The 22,557-nt window shown below is 42.7% G+C and overlaps 1 protein-coding gene across 1 annotated transcript; it reads right to left on the reverse strand.

Annotated features, from left to right (window-relative positions):
- Positions 1 to 1,167: 1,167 nt before the first annotated feature.
- On the reverse strand, positions 1,168 to 11,843 carry gpr146 (G protein-coupled receptor 146). The gene is made up of 2 exons (XM_062407931.1): positions 11,538 to 11,843; positions 1,168 to 5,404 (listed from the first exon to the last, which is right to left on the reverse strand). Exon 2 carries the CDS (start codon positions 5,363 to 5,365, stop codon positions 4,364 to 4,366), a length of 1,002 nt encoding a protein of 333 aa, XP_062263915.1. The 5' UTR covers positions 5,366 to 5,404; positions 11,538 to 11,843; the 3' UTR covers positions 1,168 to 4,363.
- Positions 11,844 to 22,557: the final 10,714 nt, after the last annotated feature.

Here is a 22,557-nt window from a genome sequence, read left to right on the forward strand (position 1 = left end):
AGAACACATAAATAAAGAATAACTTCATAGCGGGTGACCTCATTGAAGTTTTGTGTTCTTTGTGTTGTTTGCCTGAGTTAACGGACTCCATTCACAGCCCCCCTGAAACTCTAGTCCTCAGAGGGGGAAACGGCAACCATGACAACCATGTTCAATTCACTCCATTATCATATCATTTCCAGATGTAGTACATTTAATTCAGGACCTCCCCTTCCTCCTGCTGGACCTTGCATGTTTGGCTCTGTGTTCTGGCTCTCAACACTTTCGTAATACCTACACTATTGTGCAATACATTGTTGTTATTGTTGTAGCCTCTGTGTGTAAGAAATGAACGGGGCAGTAGTAAAAACAGCTGGTGCATTATGATTACTCCTCCTTGCAATATGGCACCTAACATCAGTTTTTTCCAGGTTCTTTTTTTGCCTTTTACTCTGTGCGCAGCATTGTTATCAGATGTAGCCTATACACAACATTGTTTCCACTATGAATGGCAGCAGTAATGGACTGCCAGACCCGCAGAAGACATAACAATTCCCAGAATCCCTGAAAAGCTGCTATTTTCTGCAGTCTGTGTGTCACGGTTAAAGGGTCGCGCCACACAAAACGCGCAGATTCCCTCACGTCCACTGTGGCAGGAACCTACGCAACTTGCCCATCACCCTGACCCGACCACTAGATTAAAGTCTTGAAGACAAGAATCCAACAGTATTTTGTTTTCGATGAACTCAAGTTGTAGACAAAAGCAAAGTCGAACAATGTAGCCGAGCAGCAGGGCACATTTTTGAGGACAAAGGAGCGAATCTAAATACAGTCCCCCTGAAACCACAGACAGCAGTATTGAGATTTAACTCCACCAAGGAGGATATGTCCTCATCTGTTTGTGAGCAAGATAACACAAAAATGATGCACCCATTCATTTTGATGCAGATCTGGATCAAGGGGTGGATTTTCTCTGTTTTCTCAGGGGTTAATGCTGATTTCCATTGTACTCGTAACTCGACCTCCCATCCGGAAAAGAAGGCAACACAATTTATGAATCTTGATGAAAGAAATAATTGACCTGATTGTATTCAAGGGGGCTGTCGGGCCTTGGTTGAGTTTTGAGCTCTACAGTCTCCTTCTAGTTCAACACATTATCATCAGTATAAAAACGAGAGGTAACATCCCTGTTAGTTTATTGTTTATTCAGTCTTTGACTCAGTTGGGTAGATTACTTACAGAATCTAAATATATCTCTCAAAAAAATGATACTGTATGCTTTTTTTTACTTGAAATCTCTCACATACAACATATATACACATGATATTTACACTTCCATACACGGTCGTAAAAAGCATCACATCTGAAAAGTGGATTAAACTCGACCTCTGCGGTTTTGCCAGTTAAAATACATCTGCATACATTCGAAAACTCAAACTGTTCGGCCTATTCAACTGAGCTCAGTGGTAGTCACTCACATTTCTTTGCAATGATGCGAGTGTGTATGGCCCCTCTGAAATAAGAAACCAAACCAAGACAGACAGAGCACTCGTGTGATTCCAAACCCACTTTGATCAAGCTTTACTTGTCAGTTGTGAAGATGGTGCAGTTGGTCAATTTATGGTGGCTGATAATTATTACAGAGACCGATCATTTCGATATTTCATGAAGGTTTTTCTGTAATTTGACTCATGGTGGTGCAGTAAACATGATGAAGTTCAATGGTCCTATCTCTTCACATCGCTTTAAAATCCCCATGATTGTCCCAAATGCAAATTCTGACCTACATTGAAAGGTGTAAAAATATTTTGAAATCAAAATAACTATATTTCCAATGTTTCTATTACGATGCATTGTCATGAAATTACAGGCAAATTTACATCAAGTTTGTCCATTTAATCTGCAGAAAAATACCAAAGGATTAAATTATGATATTATAGGAAACATTTGATTCTGTCTGCTGCAATTCAAGCGTCAGTAAGTGACCTACTGATTAGGTATTAGTTGAATTTTTGGTAAAAAAAACAACATGGACATGTCTTAAAATGGACACTACCTTTTCCACATTTCACACCACTCATCATTTGACATAGTGCTGTTTTGACTCCCAGTCTTAAATAAATAGTGAGCATCAGGACTTTGAACTGAGGCTAAATAATGATTAACTGAGTCAAAATATGTGATTTTCTTTAGAAATGGGGGCAGCAGATACTGAAGCGCTTAAAGTAAACACACGGTTTAAGTTGAAAACAAACACTCACTTCCTACTGGCTGATTGCAGATACACATAAGAGAGGGTGGAGCTTTGAAGCGAAGAGTCAATTGTTGGACACTGTTTCATACCACAGTCCTAGAAGACAAAATATTCCTGGTTTGTGAGTATGTGTGAATGTAAAATTATATTATAATCTTAATAATTACTGCACATGTCTATGACAAGCTTTCAATTACTGTGAAATCCATTGCATTTAACAGTCAAAGCCAGTTGTTTCTAAAGTTCAACCTTTTACATGTATAAGTGATTATCATTGACTGTTAGAGGGATTGACCAATGTGGTCACCTTCAGCCCCACATCGCTATCTGTTCACAGGATGATTCATAAACTCATTCAGAAGCCGAATAAAAAATAAACTAAATGCGCAGACCTCATAATGCAAGAACAACATTTTATTGTTCATTTGTATAACTGGGATTTATTTCTATTAGAATTGTCCGTTCACTTTTCACTTAGTGGCCGGCAAGAGAGCAAAGGAGCTTTTGCCAAAAAACGTGCAGTTAACCTTGATGCATCTAAGCAGCATTTACAGATAAAACTCTACTTCTGTGTCAAACAAGCTGTTCATAGGTGCTTGGCAGGTGAGTATTTCATACTTAAGTGAAGGTTTTTTTTTTTTTTTTTTATGGTGCCTGTGGAGCGACCCAGTCAGGCGACACATTTCCACCTAGACAAAACCTCCCAACCACTCATAAGAGGGCATGCATTTTAGGAAAAGTGCATTCCACCTCCTCCTCGGGGTCTTCTCTGTGACTCTGTGCGGACTTGACTGACCCAATGTGACACCGCATGCATAACTCCAGCAGATGCAAAACACATTTCAACAAATCACACACTGAGCTGAGGCTCTCAACTCAGATTAATGAGTGGATTTCTTTTTATCAAATGAGTTGATTTGAGCTGCGAGTGGATAGCAGGTGATGTGATTTCAGCAGAGAGGTATACCGGTTATGTCTGAAACCTGAATAAAAGCTTTATATGAGCATTTCATGTGTCTCTTCCAAGTGGTGTGGCTGTGTACACTATATATTTCATAACGTGGAGCTTCACATATGCAAGAATAATCTCTCTCTGATTGTGAGTGGATCAAAACCTCAGAACTCAAATCTATAAAAGAAAAAAAATGAAATGAGAACATGTCTTCAAACTAGCGCCTACTTATAGCTACAGGGTAGTGCTGGTATCAATAAAGAAGATACAATATCTTGAAGAGTACATGAACAACTGTACTTCACCTATGAAATGTAAATAGCATTTGCACTGATAATGAGGAATCACTCTCCACGCATTTAAGTAAAAAGGAAAATTCAGCTCTGCAAAGGTAGAACTGTCTTTTCTTTCAAGTGATCAAGGCCTGTAGCTTCAGGGCAGTAGACAGAGCTCTTCACCAGCAGCGCCGAGCGGTGCTTTGCAATGTTGACACACAACACGAGTTCATTAGCTGCGGAGGGTTGCTACCAGCCGCCATCCGCAGAATGTTCTCTTCAGAAACAAAACAAATTGGCGTCACTTCGTAATTTAAGTTTAAAGCTTTACTGCTCCTGCTTGTGTGTGTGTGGGGGGTGGTGGTGGTAGCTTCATGCTGGAGGGAAACACTAAAGACATTTAAAAATATACTGTATCTGATAGCATATTCTCAATTACCAGTGAAATTCAGGCTGTCATGCATTAGCCACACTTGCACGCTGTCAGAGAACAACTTAACACAAAAGAACACCCAGTGCCGAGGTATAGTGATTCGGAGTCCCTTGCTAACAGGATACTTTGCGTTATTGGCTGATTCTGCCAAAAGTACTGCCCTGAAACTAGAAGCCAGAATATCTTAGTGGAGAGCTTCACTCTGTGACAAGGAATAACAGCACTTAGTGGTTTTTTGCTTGGTTTGTCCTCTCACTGCAGTGGAGGATATATATATCAGATCAAGTTTTGGAAGGTGACAGGCAATTCCCCAGTCGGCTAGGTCGCTCTTAACACAGTCCAGAGCAGCGAGGGACAGCAGTCAGATACTGGCTCTGTGGGGGCAGGTGGGGTTTAAGTGCCGGCGAGGCTATGAGGTGGAAGTGGGAGGGGAATGGGAGGGGGCCTCACTGATCTTCCAGGGGCTGACCTCACGTCACCACTTGCTGCACGTTTGAGCGTTCGTGAGGGCAAGAGCGGCCTCCACAGTGCAGCCTCCTGAGCAGCCGCTGGAGCTTGTTGGAAAAGTTTTTGTTCATCTGCCTGTACATGAGAGGCATCGCAAAGCTGCTTGAGAATGCCAGCAGTTTGGACACGCATCTCAAGAAGTAATAGGTAGGTAGGTAGTGTGCATTGCTAACGTACCCCGGCGCACCAGCTACAGTGTGTACCAACAGGGTCATGTAGTATGGGGTCCACAGTACGAACTGCACACAGACTGAGGCTAGCAGCAGCCTGTGGATGGAAGGGTCCAAGCGAGCGGAGTCCTGATCAAGAGGCGTTGTCTCTTTTCTAATGCGCAAAATGAGCACAAAGGCATAGAGGACGGCCACAGCCGGAACCACGTAGCCGATGAACATCATGATGGCGTCTGCCGCCTCCTTGTTCTGCATTTTGGAGCACTCAACCATCTTGGTGGAGATGTGGTTGCACACGTAAAAGAGCAGCGAGGAGAAGCTGGTGAGCACTGCACCGCCCCAGATGAACCCACACACATGTTTTGTGTTATACACGCTGGACATGTACGTGCGAGGCAGCGCTCGCTCTATATAGTAGTCCAAACTGAGCAGCGTGGTGGAATACATGATGACCAGTGACGAGATGTTGAAGAGGATGAGCAGGGTGATGTAGACCTCGTTGTTGTACTCCCATAAGTGCCAGCGGGTGAAGGTGGAGCTCAGCAGCTCCACGGGCGCCACCAGGCTGAGCACGATGCCCGCGATGGCCATGTTGACAAAATACACATCGGGCATGGTCATGGACACCTTGTTGGAGAGGTTGACCACGACCAGCAGTACATTGTAGCACAGCCCCAGTGGAAAGCACACCAGGAGGTAGACGAGGGAGAAGACTGACAGGATGAGGCCAAAGTCCTGGCAGAGGCGGAAGTCCACGCTGGTGTCCGTCTCATTGTAAACCATGCAGATCCACATCGCTGGGCTCTGACACAGGTCAAGCACTCAACAGGTCGACTGCAGGCAGAGGGTTGGGAAGAAAAGAATGAGTTAATGTTAAATATCAGTGTCATACTCAAATAAACCATATAGACTTTTCACAACCAACGATGAAACAATAATTTGTGCGGGTTGACTTTTACTTTCATATCCTGTTAAGACAAAAATTATTTGTGATCACCGAGCAATTTCATAGCTAATTTCTCTTTGTAAAAACATTACAATACGTGCAGAACAGGAAGCCATGTATTTCAAATCATTGTTCCTGTAATGTTAATGGATAAGACAAATATCACAATTATAAAAAGACAAAAGTCCCATTTGTGAGCTCCCGTGTAAATAGGTTTGATTAACTATTGATGTATTTTATGTAAAAGTCTGTTTGTGTTCTGTGCTTCGCTCGGCTGCAGAGCTCAACCCTCTCTGTTGTTGGTTTCTGTGCTCGCCAGGAGAGCAAGCAGGGCCTTGACACAAAAACACAGCGCGGCTATTATGCGCCGGGTAACGCTGTTAATTTCACTTCAGTGCATCTGACTGGCTGAGTACGAAGCCCTCACAATGTGGCAGCCGCAATGTGTCGGCTGCGCGCTCGCCCTCAAAACCCACTGTTTCTTCTCTTTGAGAGCCACACCGGCCACAGCAAATGAGGCCCTTGTTCTGATAGAAGAATACATCAGAACAAGGGCCTGTTTGACGCCTCTGTAACATTTTTCTGTCTCTCTTTCTTTCGCTCTTTCTCCCTCGCAGCCGCAGTCACATGCAGGGGCCTCTGCTGCCTGTGCTTGAGCTGCCTTTGTGCTCTGCACATGGTCACGCAGCGAGATTAAGAGGAACACCAGCTTTGGAGGTCCTGCTCTTGAGTAAAGCATTTGCACCCTCTGTTCAGGTTTCTGCCAAGTTGACTTGGGAAGTGGGGGGCTGGGCACATGATGATTGGTAGACTTATAAAGAGTTAAATGTGAAGCAGGCTCTCGGGAAGGGTGGGTGAGGACCGAGTCGAGGGGTTGGAGTTCAGGGCAAGGTCAATGAAAATGACAACGCACACGTCAGGAGCTTCTGAGTGTCAAGACTGCTGATGCGGCGAGTTTTAAAACAGTTATGTAACGCTCCCTCTGCATTATTAACTCAGGTCATTTTTAATACATTTTTCAAACACACTTTGATTGAGGAAAGGGAAGATCATAAGGCTATCGCTGCATTGCAGTGATACATTCAAAAAAGCTCACTGTCGTTCCTCAGTGATACTTTTCCTCATGTTTGGCTTCATTCTCCAAAACTGTTTCTAAAAGAACAATTCTCTGAGCTGAAGAGAAACTAAAAGTAACACACACACAAAAAGAAGATGTGTCAAACTTCTATGGAAATACCTCCCCTGCAATGAAAGAAACAAAAAAGGAAAGGAAAACAGATTAGTTCCTCGGGAGGATGAGTAACATTGCCAGTAAAGGAGGAAACGTTCCTCCGCTTCCTTACGTAACTTCACTACAGAGGGGCTGTTTTGGCCTTAAGCCGCAGACACAGACGCACACAGACACACAGGGGCTCAGTCCCTCCTCTGTACTACCCCAATTGGCTGTAATGAGACTGTAGTGCTGGAGGCTGGAGCTTAGAGGCGGACCGGAACAGGATCAGGAGGAAGGAAGTGTAGAGTTACTCAAAAAGAAACAACAACCAAAAAAAAATATATATCATTCCCAGAACAGGAGCCCTGGTCAGGCCTGTTGTAAACATGGTTCTCTAACACCAGCAGTGACTCACGGACTTAAACAGACCCTGACAGAAGCCCATCATTAACCGTGCTCCTCTCCCTTAAGATTATTTTCTGATTGTATTGTTGATTGAAAGTGTGTCTCCCCCCCCTTCGCCCCTTCAACACTCTATCCTCACTTAAAAGAGAAAATGACTTGAAGACAGGTCGGGGATTATTAAAGAGATCTTGCTGCTTTGTGGTTGGCTGTCCCCATTCATTAGCACCTGCTGTATAAAGACATGACTGCCACCCTTTCATTATCACGTTGGCTCGCTCTGCAGCTTCCGACAGCTGAGTGGAACCTCATAATTCTGCATATAAAAGGAGTTTATATAGATATGTTTTGGTGTGTGCCACAGTTAAATTACAGTTACGATGTTGGCCATGTCTCCGCAGACGTCTGAACAAGCAGATGCGCAGCATCAACACAACTTCACTTCAAGTACAGACACTTGCTCATGAGTCTTGAGTTGGATGGAACAGTTCCTGTTTCCTGCGTCTCCATGGAAAAGATTTGCCCAGTATCTGATTCAGTCCATCTCAACAGCAAACACGTTATCAAGGACACCAACATTCCGATATTAACCAAATAAAGACTAAGAATAGTATACAGAAGACACTGACATAAAAACCTTTACACAAACAAGGTCATAGGCAAACATTTACTACAAGTCTATTGGAGAGGGCATACTTCAGCAAACAGCATATCTTGCCAAGTTAAAAACTTCCACATTTGTCTGTTTCTCCAGATCTGCTATAACATTTTATGGATTCTTTCTTGGGTCATGCTCCACCACAAAACTTAATAGAAATTGGTTTAGTTTGAGAGAAAGCCTGCTAACAAACAAACACACAGACGCAGATGAAAACATAACGTCCTCTCCAGATGTAATCCAGACCTGTTGAGTATTCTGACGTCAGTTGCATTAAGTGAAAATTGTAGGTAGGCTACATGTTTTTGATATAATGCCGTTTTTTTTAAGGGCGCAAAGATATTTTCAAAAAGGTCTGGGTAATGTCGGACATTGGACATAGGGGAAATAATGTTGATCTGAACCATAAGCAGAATATTCACATTTTGTGAAAAAATTCTTAAAAATAAGAACCCCCTCCAGTTCACCCATTAAACAAAAACAAACAAGTCCAGGCATGGTTGCTACTTTGCTACAATCAACACTCTATGTTTCAGATCTGTTTTTTCGCACTGATCTTGTCAACAATCAGTGCTCACTGTGAACTGTCTGCCTCAGATCTACTCTGGGGCGACTTCTACTCGGCTCTCGTGAAAGACATTGCACTTCTAGCTATGCACATATTGCCAGCAGCCTTTGATAATGAGATCTTTAGTTTTCCACTCAGCTGAGGCGGAAAAAAAACACAGGAGAGGTGAAAGAAAGAAAATGTCTACCCCTGACTTTGAGGCACCACACACGCACACACACTCACACGGCATGACCGACGTCAGTTTTAATTCAAGGTAATGAGCCCCATTACATTTCTAAAATACAAAACAACAGAGGGATGTGACGTTGTAATGGTAGTGAGAAGGTCACAGGAAAACCTGCTAACGTACAAGCAGGGTTTTGAAAGGTTATAGCAGCATGTGTAATGACAAATGTATAAGGAATATGTAGATGTGGTAGTTGTGTCTCTTCTAAAGTACATGAATTTGTTTTCATCTACAATCTTTACAGTAATAACTACAGAACTACTCTTGATTACAAGTCCGTTACTGAAGTTATTATCTATTGTAACACATTCTCTTGCTGGATTTTTTTTGGTCATTGTTTATGTCTCACTTATGCTTCTTTTACGTATAAAAAGAGATGCATCCAATTTCAAACGATGTAACTGTCACAGCACACACACACACACACTGCCATGCGTCCTGGTGTGGTTGTTGAGCACTACACCTGCTAGAGGGCAGCGTAGAGTCACCAGTTTTTGACAACAACAGACACATCACAAAGGCGTCTGTGGTTTCTTGTCAACTCCCAAAGTCTCTGCTCAAAAAGTTTGGCCATCGTTATCTTTTGTCTTCCTCGAGTCCTGTAGATGTCTCACTTACACTGCTGGCTACACTGCCCCCTAACAATTTGTGGTGGTACTGCTCCATTTCGTTCTGTTAGCTTTCAGTAGATGTGCATAAGAAATTGAAGAAATGAACATTGAGCAGGGACAGAAAGCTCTGTCTGTTTCCTTGTATATACATATATATACATATCTTCCTTTTACTCTCAATTAATAAGGCAGATACCCATAGCTACAAGAATTCTACAGATTTAACGTATGGTGTCTTTATAAGTATCTATACGCATCTATTTCTGCCAGTATGTCATTGAGAAAGCAGATCCAGGAGAAAGACCGGGCCGCTTCTCATTTTGCTAGCTGCACCCCATAAAAGTGCAACGCGTAAAACTACACAAGGAAAAATTGTTGTGTTCTTCTTCTCGCCCTTGACTCTGACAGCTGCCGTGGACTAGGTTAAACCCCGTCTGAACTTTTTGCCCCATTTCATGCCAGAGGTAGTTAACTTGAATACTCCCAGAGGGGGAGGCCCTGCTTCAGCATGCTTCAGCCCCACCAGGCAACACCATCTCGCATGAGTGACGCCCACATGCCTGACGTCTCAGCGTTCTGCGGCCAGATCTCGCGGGCTGATGGGAGTAGTGTGACATGCATGGCCCACACCCCTCATATATCCTTACTGGAATTTACAGGCCCTTCTCAGAAAGTACTGAGTGATGTCACATGATTTGCAGCTAACGTCTGCTGCAGTGTGCAGCCGATCAGCAGCGAGGAGTACAACTGGGAGAAAATAAGATCACACTGCTCACATGCCGGGACTGTTTATCCTCTTATAATTCTAAAAAAACTGAACCACTTTCATCCTGGGAGGCCAAAACCGCATTAAACTTTCAAATAAAACCCTAAATCTCTCCTGGTTTTGGTGATTCTCTCAGCTGCCTATCACTCTTGGAATTATCAATTAATGAGGGATCTGGCTTCAGGTGAACGCTAATGCAAGACATTTAGCAGATGAAAAATTCTACGCTCACAGGGGTTATTAAAATACTGACTCCAATTCTGAGGACAAACTCACACAAAACATTTGTTTGTGTGCAGGACAGGTTAGCTTGTTTCTGGTGACTGGCATTCCTGGCAAACCATAGATCTTATGCACACATTACTTGCAGAGGGACACTTCACAAACAGAGCTAACAAATAGTCATGGGGAAAACCATCATTTCCTGAGTGTAGTCGTCTCTGTTTGAGCATGAGTCACGGGCCAGTTTCGACGGCCCTCCTCAGCTTCCTTCCGGCAACACGCTGAACTGTCACAGGCTTCGGCACAAGTCAGAGTTCAATGGTCAGCACAAAGCAGGGCTTACTGTCATTGAGCAAACACACACACACACACACACACACACACACTTGTCCCCTTCGGTCACATGGACGGAGCTGACGACAACAAGTGCAAAGCCCGCAGCTCAAGAAGCATTTAATTTGGCGAGGGGTGTGTACTTTAAATAGAATTCAGTCATAGTCAGTAAGGGTATAACGTCATTTATAAAAGATCACTGCCATGTTGTCAGAATCATTACTGACACTTCCATCAATGCATCATCTCGAGCCAGAATCGGAAATATTTGTAAATTAACATTTGTAATAAAATAGTGACATTGAACGCTTTGAATATAATACAAACTTTGAATTAAGAGGCTGGTATTGGTTTCACGCTGACATTCATATACATGTAAAACAGTTACTAATCACTTACTAATGTACTGGAAGTTAAGTCAGTGTATTAGCACATGTAGACATCCAGTAAAGTGTCAACATCTCGGAGTGTACCAGTACTAAACATCACCTGTGGTTAGATAAACAAACTCACTGTGGTGACATCCCATTAGCTGTGGCTTTCAATGGGCCATTATTCATATAAAAGGGAAGTCTCACACGACCTTCAACCAATTTATTTTAATTTCTAAAGATGGTAAATGAAAAGGATTTTACTTGACAGGACTCTGGTTGACCTGACACAACTTCTCTTTCTTTTATTCTATTCCCAGCCCTGGAGAAAACTGACCCCGTGAGAAAAACGCCAGGAAGTTAAAACCCTGGAGGTTAAGAAAACAATCTTCAGGGTCTCTTTGCAGCATCTGAAGTATTAGTACTAGGGTTAGTTCGTATGACCGTGGACAGTGGGGTCTCTCCATCACACTTGACTGAGCAGATCAAAGCGGGGAGAGCTGTCAGGGCTTCACCACTATTCTTCCGTCAGCGGCACAAATAAAGCTGCTCGGTCATCGCGTTCAACCTTTTCTATCGCTGCGAACGGCGCAAACTTGGCGCTTTTACGCACGGAAATAGTGGCAGAATAACGCAAACTAAACTCACCAGGAACGTACGGACTTGGCTCGGTGACAAACCTACGGGCGCATCAGGTTCGGACGAAGCGTTTCCACTCGCATTTCTCGCTCGTTTCCTTCCAAAAACACACATCCTGCAGATTGAGAAATCACGCGCCTCGGCTCCAAGTCGCCTCCGCAACACGGCGAGTTTCACAAAGCGGGTCCGTCTCACCGCATTTCCGAGCACTTCGCTCGGCAACTTTTCCGGCGGACGAGGCTCGTTGTGAAAAGGAGGCAGAGCCGCGGCAGACTTTACTACTGCTGGAGCCCGACACTGTGTACACACGTGACCCTCCCCCACCGTCTCCTCTCCCCGCTGCACGGCCGGGAGCCGGGCCCCGATGGCCCGCTCCTCTGCTGTGATTGGGCCAGGGGCCGGGAGGTGGGGACTGAGGAGGGGGACCCACTCCCCCCCCCTACACTCACACGCACGCACACTCACTCACACACAGACACACACACAAACACGCCTACACACGCACACACGTACACTCACGCGCACACAAACACACGTACACACGCACACACTGGACCCTGCAAACTTTTCATATTCTGCAGCACATCAGGGGTTTTTCCTGGTAAAGTAGACACAAATATCACTCCTATGTAGCCACTATTTACTGTATGTTACAACTAATCATGTAAGCAATAAAAAAATGTAATGCCGTCTTTAAAACAGAGAATCCCCTTACAGATCAAATGCCGTATGAATTTAGATGGACGCTGCGTTTCCACGTCATCCCACTATCCAGACGGTCCCACCAATATCAACGTGACGTTTTATACATCAGCGTGATAAGGACTATCTGACAATGTAATTCAAAATATCCCCTCACATATCATGTTGCAACTTCAAAAGGAGCAACCTCACGCTAAAGCTTATAGTTGCTTCTTTGTGAATGTGCAGACTGACAGCTGCAGACATCAGAGATGTTGTTCCTATTAGGCTGAAGTTATACTTACCCAATTGACCACTGGGGGAGGTACATTTCGTTATCTCTGTGCAAACGTCCGTGTAGGCCTACCCACCAAGTTCCCATTACCCTATCTATGCCTATCCCTAACCTTATCAGTTATCTCTGTCATTCTAAAGGGAAAGGCATACTCTGCGAGAACTTCTTGTCACTTGATTGAATAGTTTCTGAAGCCCTGCATTCTGCCGTTGGGTTAGTTTTGCCTGAGCATCTTTGTCACAAAATGTTGTTGTTATTACACTTTTTAAACGATACAGTAAGACGGCTGGCACTCTCTCTGGCCTTCCAGTGAGGCAGATCAACTCAAGTTAACACTTGATTCCCATTATGGTCAAACAAACCACTTTTTATTATTTAGGCCAGCATATGCTAGATCTATCTTTAACCCTGCATGTAAAAAGAGTGCCCTTGTCACAGCACCAAATGAAATACATGCAAGTGCACATTCCTGATGGATTATTATCGATGCTATATATTTCTACTTTTAAGTCAACTGTTGAATGAAATCAAAATAACTACCACCATTTTTTTTTTCATTTTACAGCTTGGGAAAGAACAGGGGTTTTCCTTGGCTGTAAAAGCATGTCTTAGAGCGCAGTATTTTGTGACAGATTTACCTTCCAGCTCATGCATTTATTGCTCTACCTGCCTCCCCCCCTCGATTCATATTTCGTCTCACCAGTGCCTGAAACAAGTCACCCCCTGCAAAGCAACCCCCTTGTTTTAATGCAGCTTGATACTGTTTGGTCTGACTGCTGCTCACCTAACCAAAGACATACTCCCAAACCACAAAGGGCAGCTCTACAAGAAACACATTTAGCGGTCTTTTGAGTCACTCCACCTAATTAAAGATATGGATGACATCTCAGCCTCTAATCCATGTTGATTTCTGTGGTCTTCTTGGACAAACAAAGCCTGTGTCCCTCAAAGTGAAAGAATACAATTATTGTTCCTGTCTGGGGAAACATTCATACTTTGTACAGTAGCAGAGTATTGGTGACTTTCTGCTCTAACGTATATGTTCACGGGGAAAAAAAGTTGTAATGCAGCATGGTTGATAAGGACATAATACAAACTGCTGGTTTGAATGATGAAATGCCTATGTGTTGTTCTGTTGCAGTCTGTAATAATGCTGCTGAAGTTTGCTAAGAAGATTAAGGATTAGGGTGTACGCTAAATTCTTTGCAGTTTATAATATTCCGACATGATCCTGACACAGAGAAGTGTGTGGTACAGCAGATGATTAAAAGTGAACAGAAGCTAATTTCCCCACTGACTCCTCCGACACAAATAATGAGGCAAGTTAGTTAATCACTCGAGTGGTTTTGATCACACCACCTAAAGAGTGCAGAGCTTTACGACCGAATACTCACATTAATTCTCCCGTTTCTTGCTTCGCTGGTTATACATTATGCATCGTATATATATTGTAAACCTGAGATAATTTTGCATTCTAACAACCAAAATAAATCACAATAACTTGGCGGTCCCATAGCAATATATAATCCTAAAAGTTCAGCTTTTCCATGATTCAATAACCAACTTTTATAGGTGCTGATGATGAGTCAAGCAAGTAAATATCATGTTCATTTATTAATATTGTAGTTGGCACAGAAAAAACTTTAGAACCGAAAGTTTCTATGCTTCATCCATGAATCAGAGATAAGCATTGCACATGTAGCATGGAAGCATCAGGCCTTAATAAGGGCTTTGCTGTTAAAGATCCCGTCCCCAGACGTCCATGAGGTGAAAGCTTGACGTTCCACAGTGTTAAAAGAACTCAAAAACCTCAACCCTTCATGCAAAGTCAGGATTAGTTCTTGGCCGACAATAAAAATTAAAAACAGAAGAGAAAGATAGTTGAAATGCATCGTTTGAAAACTAAATGCCTCTCTATGGCTCAGCGAGTGCACTCAGGCTTTGTAGAGTAGGAGTGTTGAACATAAGTCACATGCCAGTTTGAAAGAACCGGATTAGAAATAAATCTGAATAAAGTTCAAGAGTGGAATATTTCCCTGATCTTATATTTCAGAGTAACCACAGCTGTGCTCAGTCTAATGGGCTTGGTTGTCGGGCCTCTGTAAGTCAGAGATACTACAGTCTCCAATCAGATGTGCAGTTTTAGAATATAATGTCCATTCTGATAACAGACCTGAAAAGGATCCATAAGTAAAACTGTTCCTTGGTTGCATCGTCATTGAGAGATAGGAATCTGATTGTGTATTCTTGTAAAAATAAATTTCCCAAAAAATATCTCCAAAAAGCAAAAATAATGACAATTATTCCTTTCACTAGATAAACAACTGCATGTTTCATAATGTCAGTTGTCACAACATGGAAGAAACGGGAGATCAATGCAGTGGAAATATAAACTCTTTCCTTTTGCATGTGCTATAGCAATCACTTAGTAGTACTACAACTTAAAATGCAGAGCACTGCACTTCCCAAAGTTGTGTCAATCAACTGTTAAAGGATAATATTTTCACTCAATTATGCTGACAATGGTGAATGTGCCAAGTACAATACACCAATGATATGATTTAAATGTCACTCAGTGAACATTAATGGACCAGTATGACAGGCTAAGGAGTCTGCTCAGCTCACAATAAGAGGTTTAAAGAGTACAACCAGTGCTCCTTGGTACGCGTTGCACTTTAAACCTTTCCTGGCTTTTACTGCAGCGTTGCCGCCTCGATGCGTGACAAAAGCCAGAATGCAGAAATGGCAGGTCTGACAAACTGGTGGCAGTTTTTTCTTTTTTACCAGATGGAAAATCACTACAGAGCAACTGACATATCTCTCTGAGTCCCCATGAAATGAAGAATTGTGTTGTTCCGGGCCAGCGAGCCTTTAACTCTGTACCTATTTCCTCCATTCTGACTGTCACTGCTTATTGTGACAGAGATTTAATCTAGTCCTGTAATTACTTTGTTTGTCTTCCTTTGTTTACTCATCAGATAGAGTTCATCGACATTCAGAATTTGATGTGCCGTATGAAGAATTAAAAGTGGTTGATAATGTGGGGACTGTTGTTCACCCATGTGAAACTCATTTTATCTAGTTTCTATCATGCAGTTACATTAGTTAACATATTATGATGGGTTGAAAAACCCAAGCAACAGGATACTGTCCTATTACTAGAGTCTCAGTCTGAGTCACTGGTTGGTGGTTAATGCAATAATCCCTCACATACACTCTTCAGAGTTCCACATTAGTCCGATTAATACTTCATATGCTCATGCATAGCTATTAGGGTATTTCATCTTGACTCAGTTCCTCTTCCTGAAACATCATATGATTAAAATTTGAAGATAATATCACAGGACCTCATCACCTATCACATAGCCCTTATGTGCTGTGGTATGTCTAGAGAATTAGCTATTTTTAAGAGATAGATTGTTGTATGTCATATCAATGTCACATCAACAGCAGAGATTGTTTGAATTGATGTGTAGCATCTTTAAACATCTTTATTATGCTGGTTTTCATGGCAGCGTCTGTGATGTGCCTGTTCACTGTCGCAGGGGAGAAAGTTTAGTATTCGAGACCGTGGGTCTGACGGCTAAATCACGGTTTATCCCCAATCAGGCTCGGAAATCTGTTCCTATTCTTGGAGGCCACTGTAAAGCTCCGGTCTGCATTTACTTTCCTTTAAAGACTTTAGGTTTCATGACGACATATGGCTTGTTTACAAATGAAAGTGAGCGCTTGGCCTTAGTCGCCCCAGATGTATGTCAGCCGTCTGCACAGTCACTTTGGCAGCAGATGGTCACAGACACGTAATGATAATGATTAAGCCACAGTGTCTGTGGGCAAAGGGACATTGTGAAGAATGTAATCGGACTGTGACAGTTTTTACTGTTGCCAAAGAGGATGTGACAAAGTGGTGATGAATCTAAGTAGCACAGACACCTCTATGACTTTTTAAAACATGTTTTTCCATGCACTCACTCACGTAGGGAGAGGCAGACACAGCAGTGACGTGATTGCTGTGCACATGCCTTTAAGCCCAGAGGCCTGGGAGTGCACATTAAGCTCATTAAGTCTGCAGTGGAGATTACAGCGTGTTGACCAGGCACCAGCGCACAGCGGCCGGGGCGACTCCTCATTTCCAGGGAGGAAGTGGAGAGATGCGGATTACAGAAAAACGACTGAGTCTTACAAGTTTTATTAATTAATAAAGTTTGTCTCATTTAATGTAAAACACATATGTTTTATTGAAGGAATAGCCAACCTAAAAATCTATGTATAACTGCATACACCCACGGTACTTAAAAGCAAAAAAACTGAGCGCTGTCATCCTGCCATTCCTGGAAAACGGCTCCCCATGTGAGAGGATGTGTTTGTGTCACCAGGCTGTGTAGACAGTGTGTGTGTGTGTCCTTCAGTGTTGTAACACAAATGTTTAGAATGTTGTATGATATGTATATATATTTTCTAAATTATGGTATTGCTGCAGAGGGGATGGAATATCAGTGGAGCCTAGATTAATATAACAAGGTGTAAGCTTGTCTCCTATAAGCTGGTTTCTGTGTGTGTTTCTCTGCTGGGAGGACAAATGATGCTTTGGAAAGATTTTTGATGATGAGTTATTCCACTCCCATCTGTCTGTCGGTCTGCCCCCCCCAAGAGATTCATTAACCTTTGGGCTCGCAAGCTGAATAATATAATGTCATTGGCAGTTATGTTTTTCAGTCCTGGCCAACAGCCCTCCTCTTTGTTTATGCTGAAATGAGCAGTGTGACTTGGCAGAAGAAGGCAAATGGCACGTCTGCTAAACTGGATTAACTGCTTAAAGTCGAGCAAGTGCTGAAAAGGTGTTAAAATGGATCCAAGAATCATCTAATGTACGTTGAATAGAAGGGTCTGGAGGTATGCACACAAACGCACACACACACACACACACACACACACACACACACCGTAAGCCACAAACACAGGCTTATTAAAGCATAAATCAACGTTGACCCACCAACATGCACATATAATGATATCCTGCGGTACAAGGCTGCAGAGAGAGGCCTGCATAGCTTAGTGACATTCCTTGAGTAAGTGAAGAGGACAGTTAATGTTTTGGTTGGTGGGTGTGTTGGTGGGATGCCGGATAGCTGAGGTGGTGTTCAAGTGCAGAGAGGAAAACACGCAGGCCCGCTCCTCCGCCGTCAGCTCGTCCCTGACGAAACACTGAGCCCTGACCTCGGGTCAACCTCGTAATGTATCCGTCTCAATAACATCCACCTCAGCCCTGGGTGCATTTACGGTAGTTTTATGGCACGTTCCTTGCATTTTCTTCATCCCCCATGGGAAATGTATGTGTTGACGTTTTGTCACAGAAGAGGGGAGTCTGAATCAGGTCAGCTCGCATGAAGCTTTTAGTGTAAACACATCATGAAGACTGGGGCGAACTCCATTAGGAATGTGAATTATCTAGCCCCAGAATCATGAGCTCTCTCCCTCACTGGCAAATTGATGATTACTGTGATTTCTTTTTTGCTGGGGGTGGATCATCTCAAAGCTTTGTCATCATCATTATGTGGAGTGTTGTGCAGCTCTCAGCCACGATTTTTTTTTTTTTTTTTAATTCACTGTTTTGTGGTAACTAGAGACCTTTTCAGTGAAATGAGCAGGCAGGTCATACTGAGAAAACAACAGAGGGAGAAAGAGTGAACAAACGTCCAATAATAGTCATGTGTGAAAGACACCTTATTAGAGAAACAGAGGGATGTACAGTAAATGTATGTCAGTGATGTGTGTCACTGTTTGTACAGATCACAAATAACTAGAACTAATCAAAAGGTTAAGATCATTTTCAAAACCTGTTGGTTTATGAAAAGTTGTCAGCACATACCTTGAACATGTGATGTTATGAGTAACATTGTTCTTATAACAGGATAATGTGGTTCACATGCATGTGAACCACATTATCATACATTCGGGCTAAATCACATAAAACTCCATAGTCCTTTTCAGCTGTTTGCTTTCATTAGAGCTGTTGCTAGAGTCTGTAAAGGCCATGCAAATGCCCTTGCTCCTAATCTAGTTAAGAATTTATTCAGGAGTTTAAACACTTTTATTGTTTAACAGCCGTGTTTTGTCCTCATGACATTTCTTCACGATTGCCATTATTTCGTCGAGCAGGGCAGAGAAGATTGCCGCAGGGGGGGCCCCCAATGCTCCCACCTCATGGGCTCCCCATGCACCATTTTGCCCCGGCCCTAAACCAAGATTATTCCGCTGTTTGGTTCTACCAGATGCGGCAGCGCCACTGTATGGGCACTGTCTGGCCCTGATGAGCAGATCTAAGAGGGATTAGTGGGCTGTTGTGGTGGATCGGCAAGAACAGTGGGAGGCTGTCCACACACAGCTGTGTGTTTGTGTGTTTCATAATGCTCTGGCCTCTGGCCTGTCTCTGGCTCCAACCCTCAACCACCTTTCCCTTCCACTGACCTCACAGTTCAGGGAACTCGTGGACTGCAGGCAGCAGGAACTTGGACATTTCTGGAACGGCATGAAAGCCGTCAGAGAAACATGAGTCTCCCTGAAGGACTGCGGGGGGGATAATCTCAGACTGTATCACCCGAAAATGTTGTGACCACAATTGTTGATTTCAATCATTAATCACAAAACAATTTCAGAATGTCATTTATTGGAGAAAGATATAGGCCACTGCTCTGTCAATGCATTATTGAAAAAAACAATGGGTCACTGTTGACTGAGATTAGATTATTCTTCCAAGAAAAGAGGAAACCTTTTTTAGGCTTGAGAAAGTGTCTCTTGATGTCCTGGTACTCCCACAGGTTCAGACAATTGCTTCTGCGCAGGTGATGCTGCCAAGTTTTGTCCTTTCAGCGACTGCGCTCATATTTCAAGTCCCCTTAGCAGCCGCTGTTAGTTTCTATTTAGAGAAAACAATCCCCACGGACAAACAGTTGCTGGAAAATGTCAGATGATGAATGTCTCATGGAGAGAAGGGTCTCAAAGTACCAGCATTAAAGAAGAAGAAAAAATCCCCTAGAGTAATATAGAAAATGTCGTGCTACTTTTTCACAGAACGGTGGTGAAAACAGTTCTTTAAGTTTTGTAGATGATTGGTGTTCTCGCGTGTGGTATGTGAAATGCAAACATATTATGTTTTTTTCATCCAGCCTGACCCTCACTTGTCAACTTGACCAAATACGGTTAAAAATGTATTTATTAATTAAATAGCCTCAGTAGCTCTAAGCAGAGATGCTGCTGTGAGATTTAAAGTGCGTTTCCCAATAGAAGGAATTCAAAGAGCTCTACATGAGATTTACAAACATTTATGATGACAAGAAACATAAGACAATACAATAAAAAAGCGTTCAGAAAGAAATTACAAAAGTGTCAATTAGATCATTTAAAAAGAACCAAAAGTGCAAACACATCCACTAAGGCTAATACCCTTTCTCCCCATGTCAAAGCAGTGCTTTATTATAAGCTTTGTGTTTTTTCCTGCAACTTTTTTACGATGAACTGTATCTTTCCATTTCTCATAACAACATAGATTTCTAACTTGCCGTTTTGCTCCATTGTATGTATTTGCTGTATGTTTGCTCTCATGCTCGTGGTATCGTCCACAAAGTTGTTACCGTCCACATAGAGTCAGCTGGCATAGATTCAGCTGTAGTAAAGCACATACCCACAAGTGGCCTGCACTCTAGTTTTGTCTCAGGCCAGAATTTGACGGCTTACAACCGGTTGCGTGTGCAGCCCCATTTATTGCATCCACCAAGATTTGTGGTAATCTTTCCAGCAGTTTTGTGTAATCCTGCTAACTAACAGACAGAACAAAATTATAAACTGCTCATCGGAGGAAATATACAAATCAATAGAATAACAAGAAAGCAAGTCAGATTGTAGTGCAATAAATATGTGATGATTTAATCTAATAAAAGGCCTTGACAAAAAGGATAGTCTTATATTTTATACAACTGCATGCCGTCATGATTTTCTAACATAGGATCGCTGATAGGAAATCCAGCAGGAACATCAGTTCAAAGATGTCTGCTCTGTTATTCTTTGCTAAACCCAGTTTTCGAGTTTCAGGCTTTATAGTTGTTTTCTTCACCCATGATTGCTCAAAACACTTTTCCTCAAAGACTCTCCCAATAAATCGGAAAGTGGAGCGGTCAGGAGAAATTGCTGTCCTTCCAAACTTTTTTATGTCTCAAAGGCCTTAGTGCGCACACAACGTCAGCGCAACAACTGTTTGGATTCTGTGTCTCTTTCCTCTAACTCTGTGTGTGTGTGTGTGTGTGTGTATCTGTATGTGTGTGTTTGATGTCGTGGTTTGGCTGTCCTCTAAAGCATTCATTTCAGAGCGGTTACTTTGGGCCTCATTTCGACTTGCTGGCTGTCTGCCTACACCCTGTGGCTTACCATCCACTACAACTGCCTGTGTGTGTGTCTACAGCATTTCTTTTGTGCACAAGTACTGTACATCCCACTGTAAATTATAAATATATATAGACTATAAGTTGTTCTAGTATATATATAGAAAAAGACTTGTTTAGTCTTGAAAGGTGAAGCATGAAGAAGGGCCCCTGCCACCCCTGCAGCCAGTGCAGCGACCAACCTCCAGTCAGCTGATGTTTTTTAGCTCCACTCATCCTCCAGCAGCATGCAGTACATTGAAGTTGACTCATGAGCCTATTAATGGAAGGATCAAAGTGTACACAGAACATGATGAGTTATTTTCTTTTAATGGATTCCATGATTTTGAATCACTTAGAGTCACATTCTGTGCAGGCAGTTCAGTGGAGAGCAGAGCTTATCTTGTCAGGAAGAGAAACTTCTGCTCTGCTGCACTTCCTCCATGCCTTCTCGGACCAGATAAACCTTTACAGAGGAAGTGTCTTATAAAATGGTTTTATCCACAACAGGAAGGCCCATATGGGGAAACTGTCAGTCTCTGCTTTAATGACCCGCACAGGAAGTACACTTTATATTCATGACTTTAACAGAACTTTGGAGAAAATTGTTTTGCGATATTGGACATCTGTATTTTATGTTACTTGTTCCGTGCCCATTGTAAACATGCCTGTTTGGAATGGGCTGTCTGCTTGGCCTGTGGTTATGGTAGTTGCAGCTTTCTTTCTGAGGGAACGATCACACATAGGTTAATGTAGAAGTGGCGTATCTTCATCTCTCGTTCACCCACATTCAGGTGCAAGTGAGGGTGGGCGAGTAAAACTATCACTTCCTTTAGCGGAGCAAATCCACAGCGCGGCTTTGTATGGAGTTGAACTTTTGTAAACTTTGAAGCAACGCGATTGTGTGGTTGACTCCACTCGGCTGTCATTGGCATCACATCCTGCACGGCCCACATTCAGCAAGCGAAGATATGTACTATGCCTGGGAGGGCGATTTACATTTGCCTGCATTCATGAAAGTGCTGTTCATATTAATATTCAAAGTTTGGAGATGCTCGATCCAATTTGCAGAGCCAGGAACTGGAGAATTAGTTGTTGTAGTCGTTGGCGTAGTCATGAAGGAACTTACATTGACGAGCCCCAACCGCAACTGCTACAGAGCGCTGGTCGTCTGTTTATTTAAGTTTTAGTATATGAATATATCATGTCTCCAAATTTCACCAAATTCAAACCTTGACTTCCCTGTGCTCTTACAATACAAATGTCAAGTGGGAAGCTGGTAACACAAAAGGTTATCAAGAAATGCAAGCCACATACAGAGATACATTTTGGGAACTATAAATATTCTCAAAAGCACAGCTATGAAAAAAAGACAGAATACAGTTTTGGTTAGAAATGAAAGCAATCATTTGAAATGCTTCCTTCTGATGTTTCAAAACAAACGCCTCTTTGACTTAGAGACATTGTGTGAACACAATGGTGCCTTTTTATATAGTACATGTGCAGCGCCTGAAGGGGGGTTCAAGCCGTTTTTAGAATAACCGAACCAGAGACAGACAGGAACTATGCAGGGAATGACTGGAGGAGGAAAAGGAAGTGAGCAAGTGTTGTGAATTCTTCGAATGGAGGAAAAAAACAG

This window comes from Platichthys flesus, chromosome 16 (assembly GCF_949316205.1).
Source record: "Platichthys flesus chromosome 16, fPlaFle2.1, whole genome shotgun sequence".
Classification (NCBI taxonomy): domain Eukaryota; kingdom Metazoa; phylum Chordata; class Actinopteri; order Pleuronectiformes; family Pleuronectidae; genus Platichthys; species Platichthys flesus.

Bases quoted from the DNA above. Each gene is read 5' to 3' on its own strand.
- gpr146 (XM_062407931.1), bottom strand. From the start codon at position 5,365: ATGTGGATCTGCATGGTTTACAATGAGACGGACACCAGCGTGGACTTC.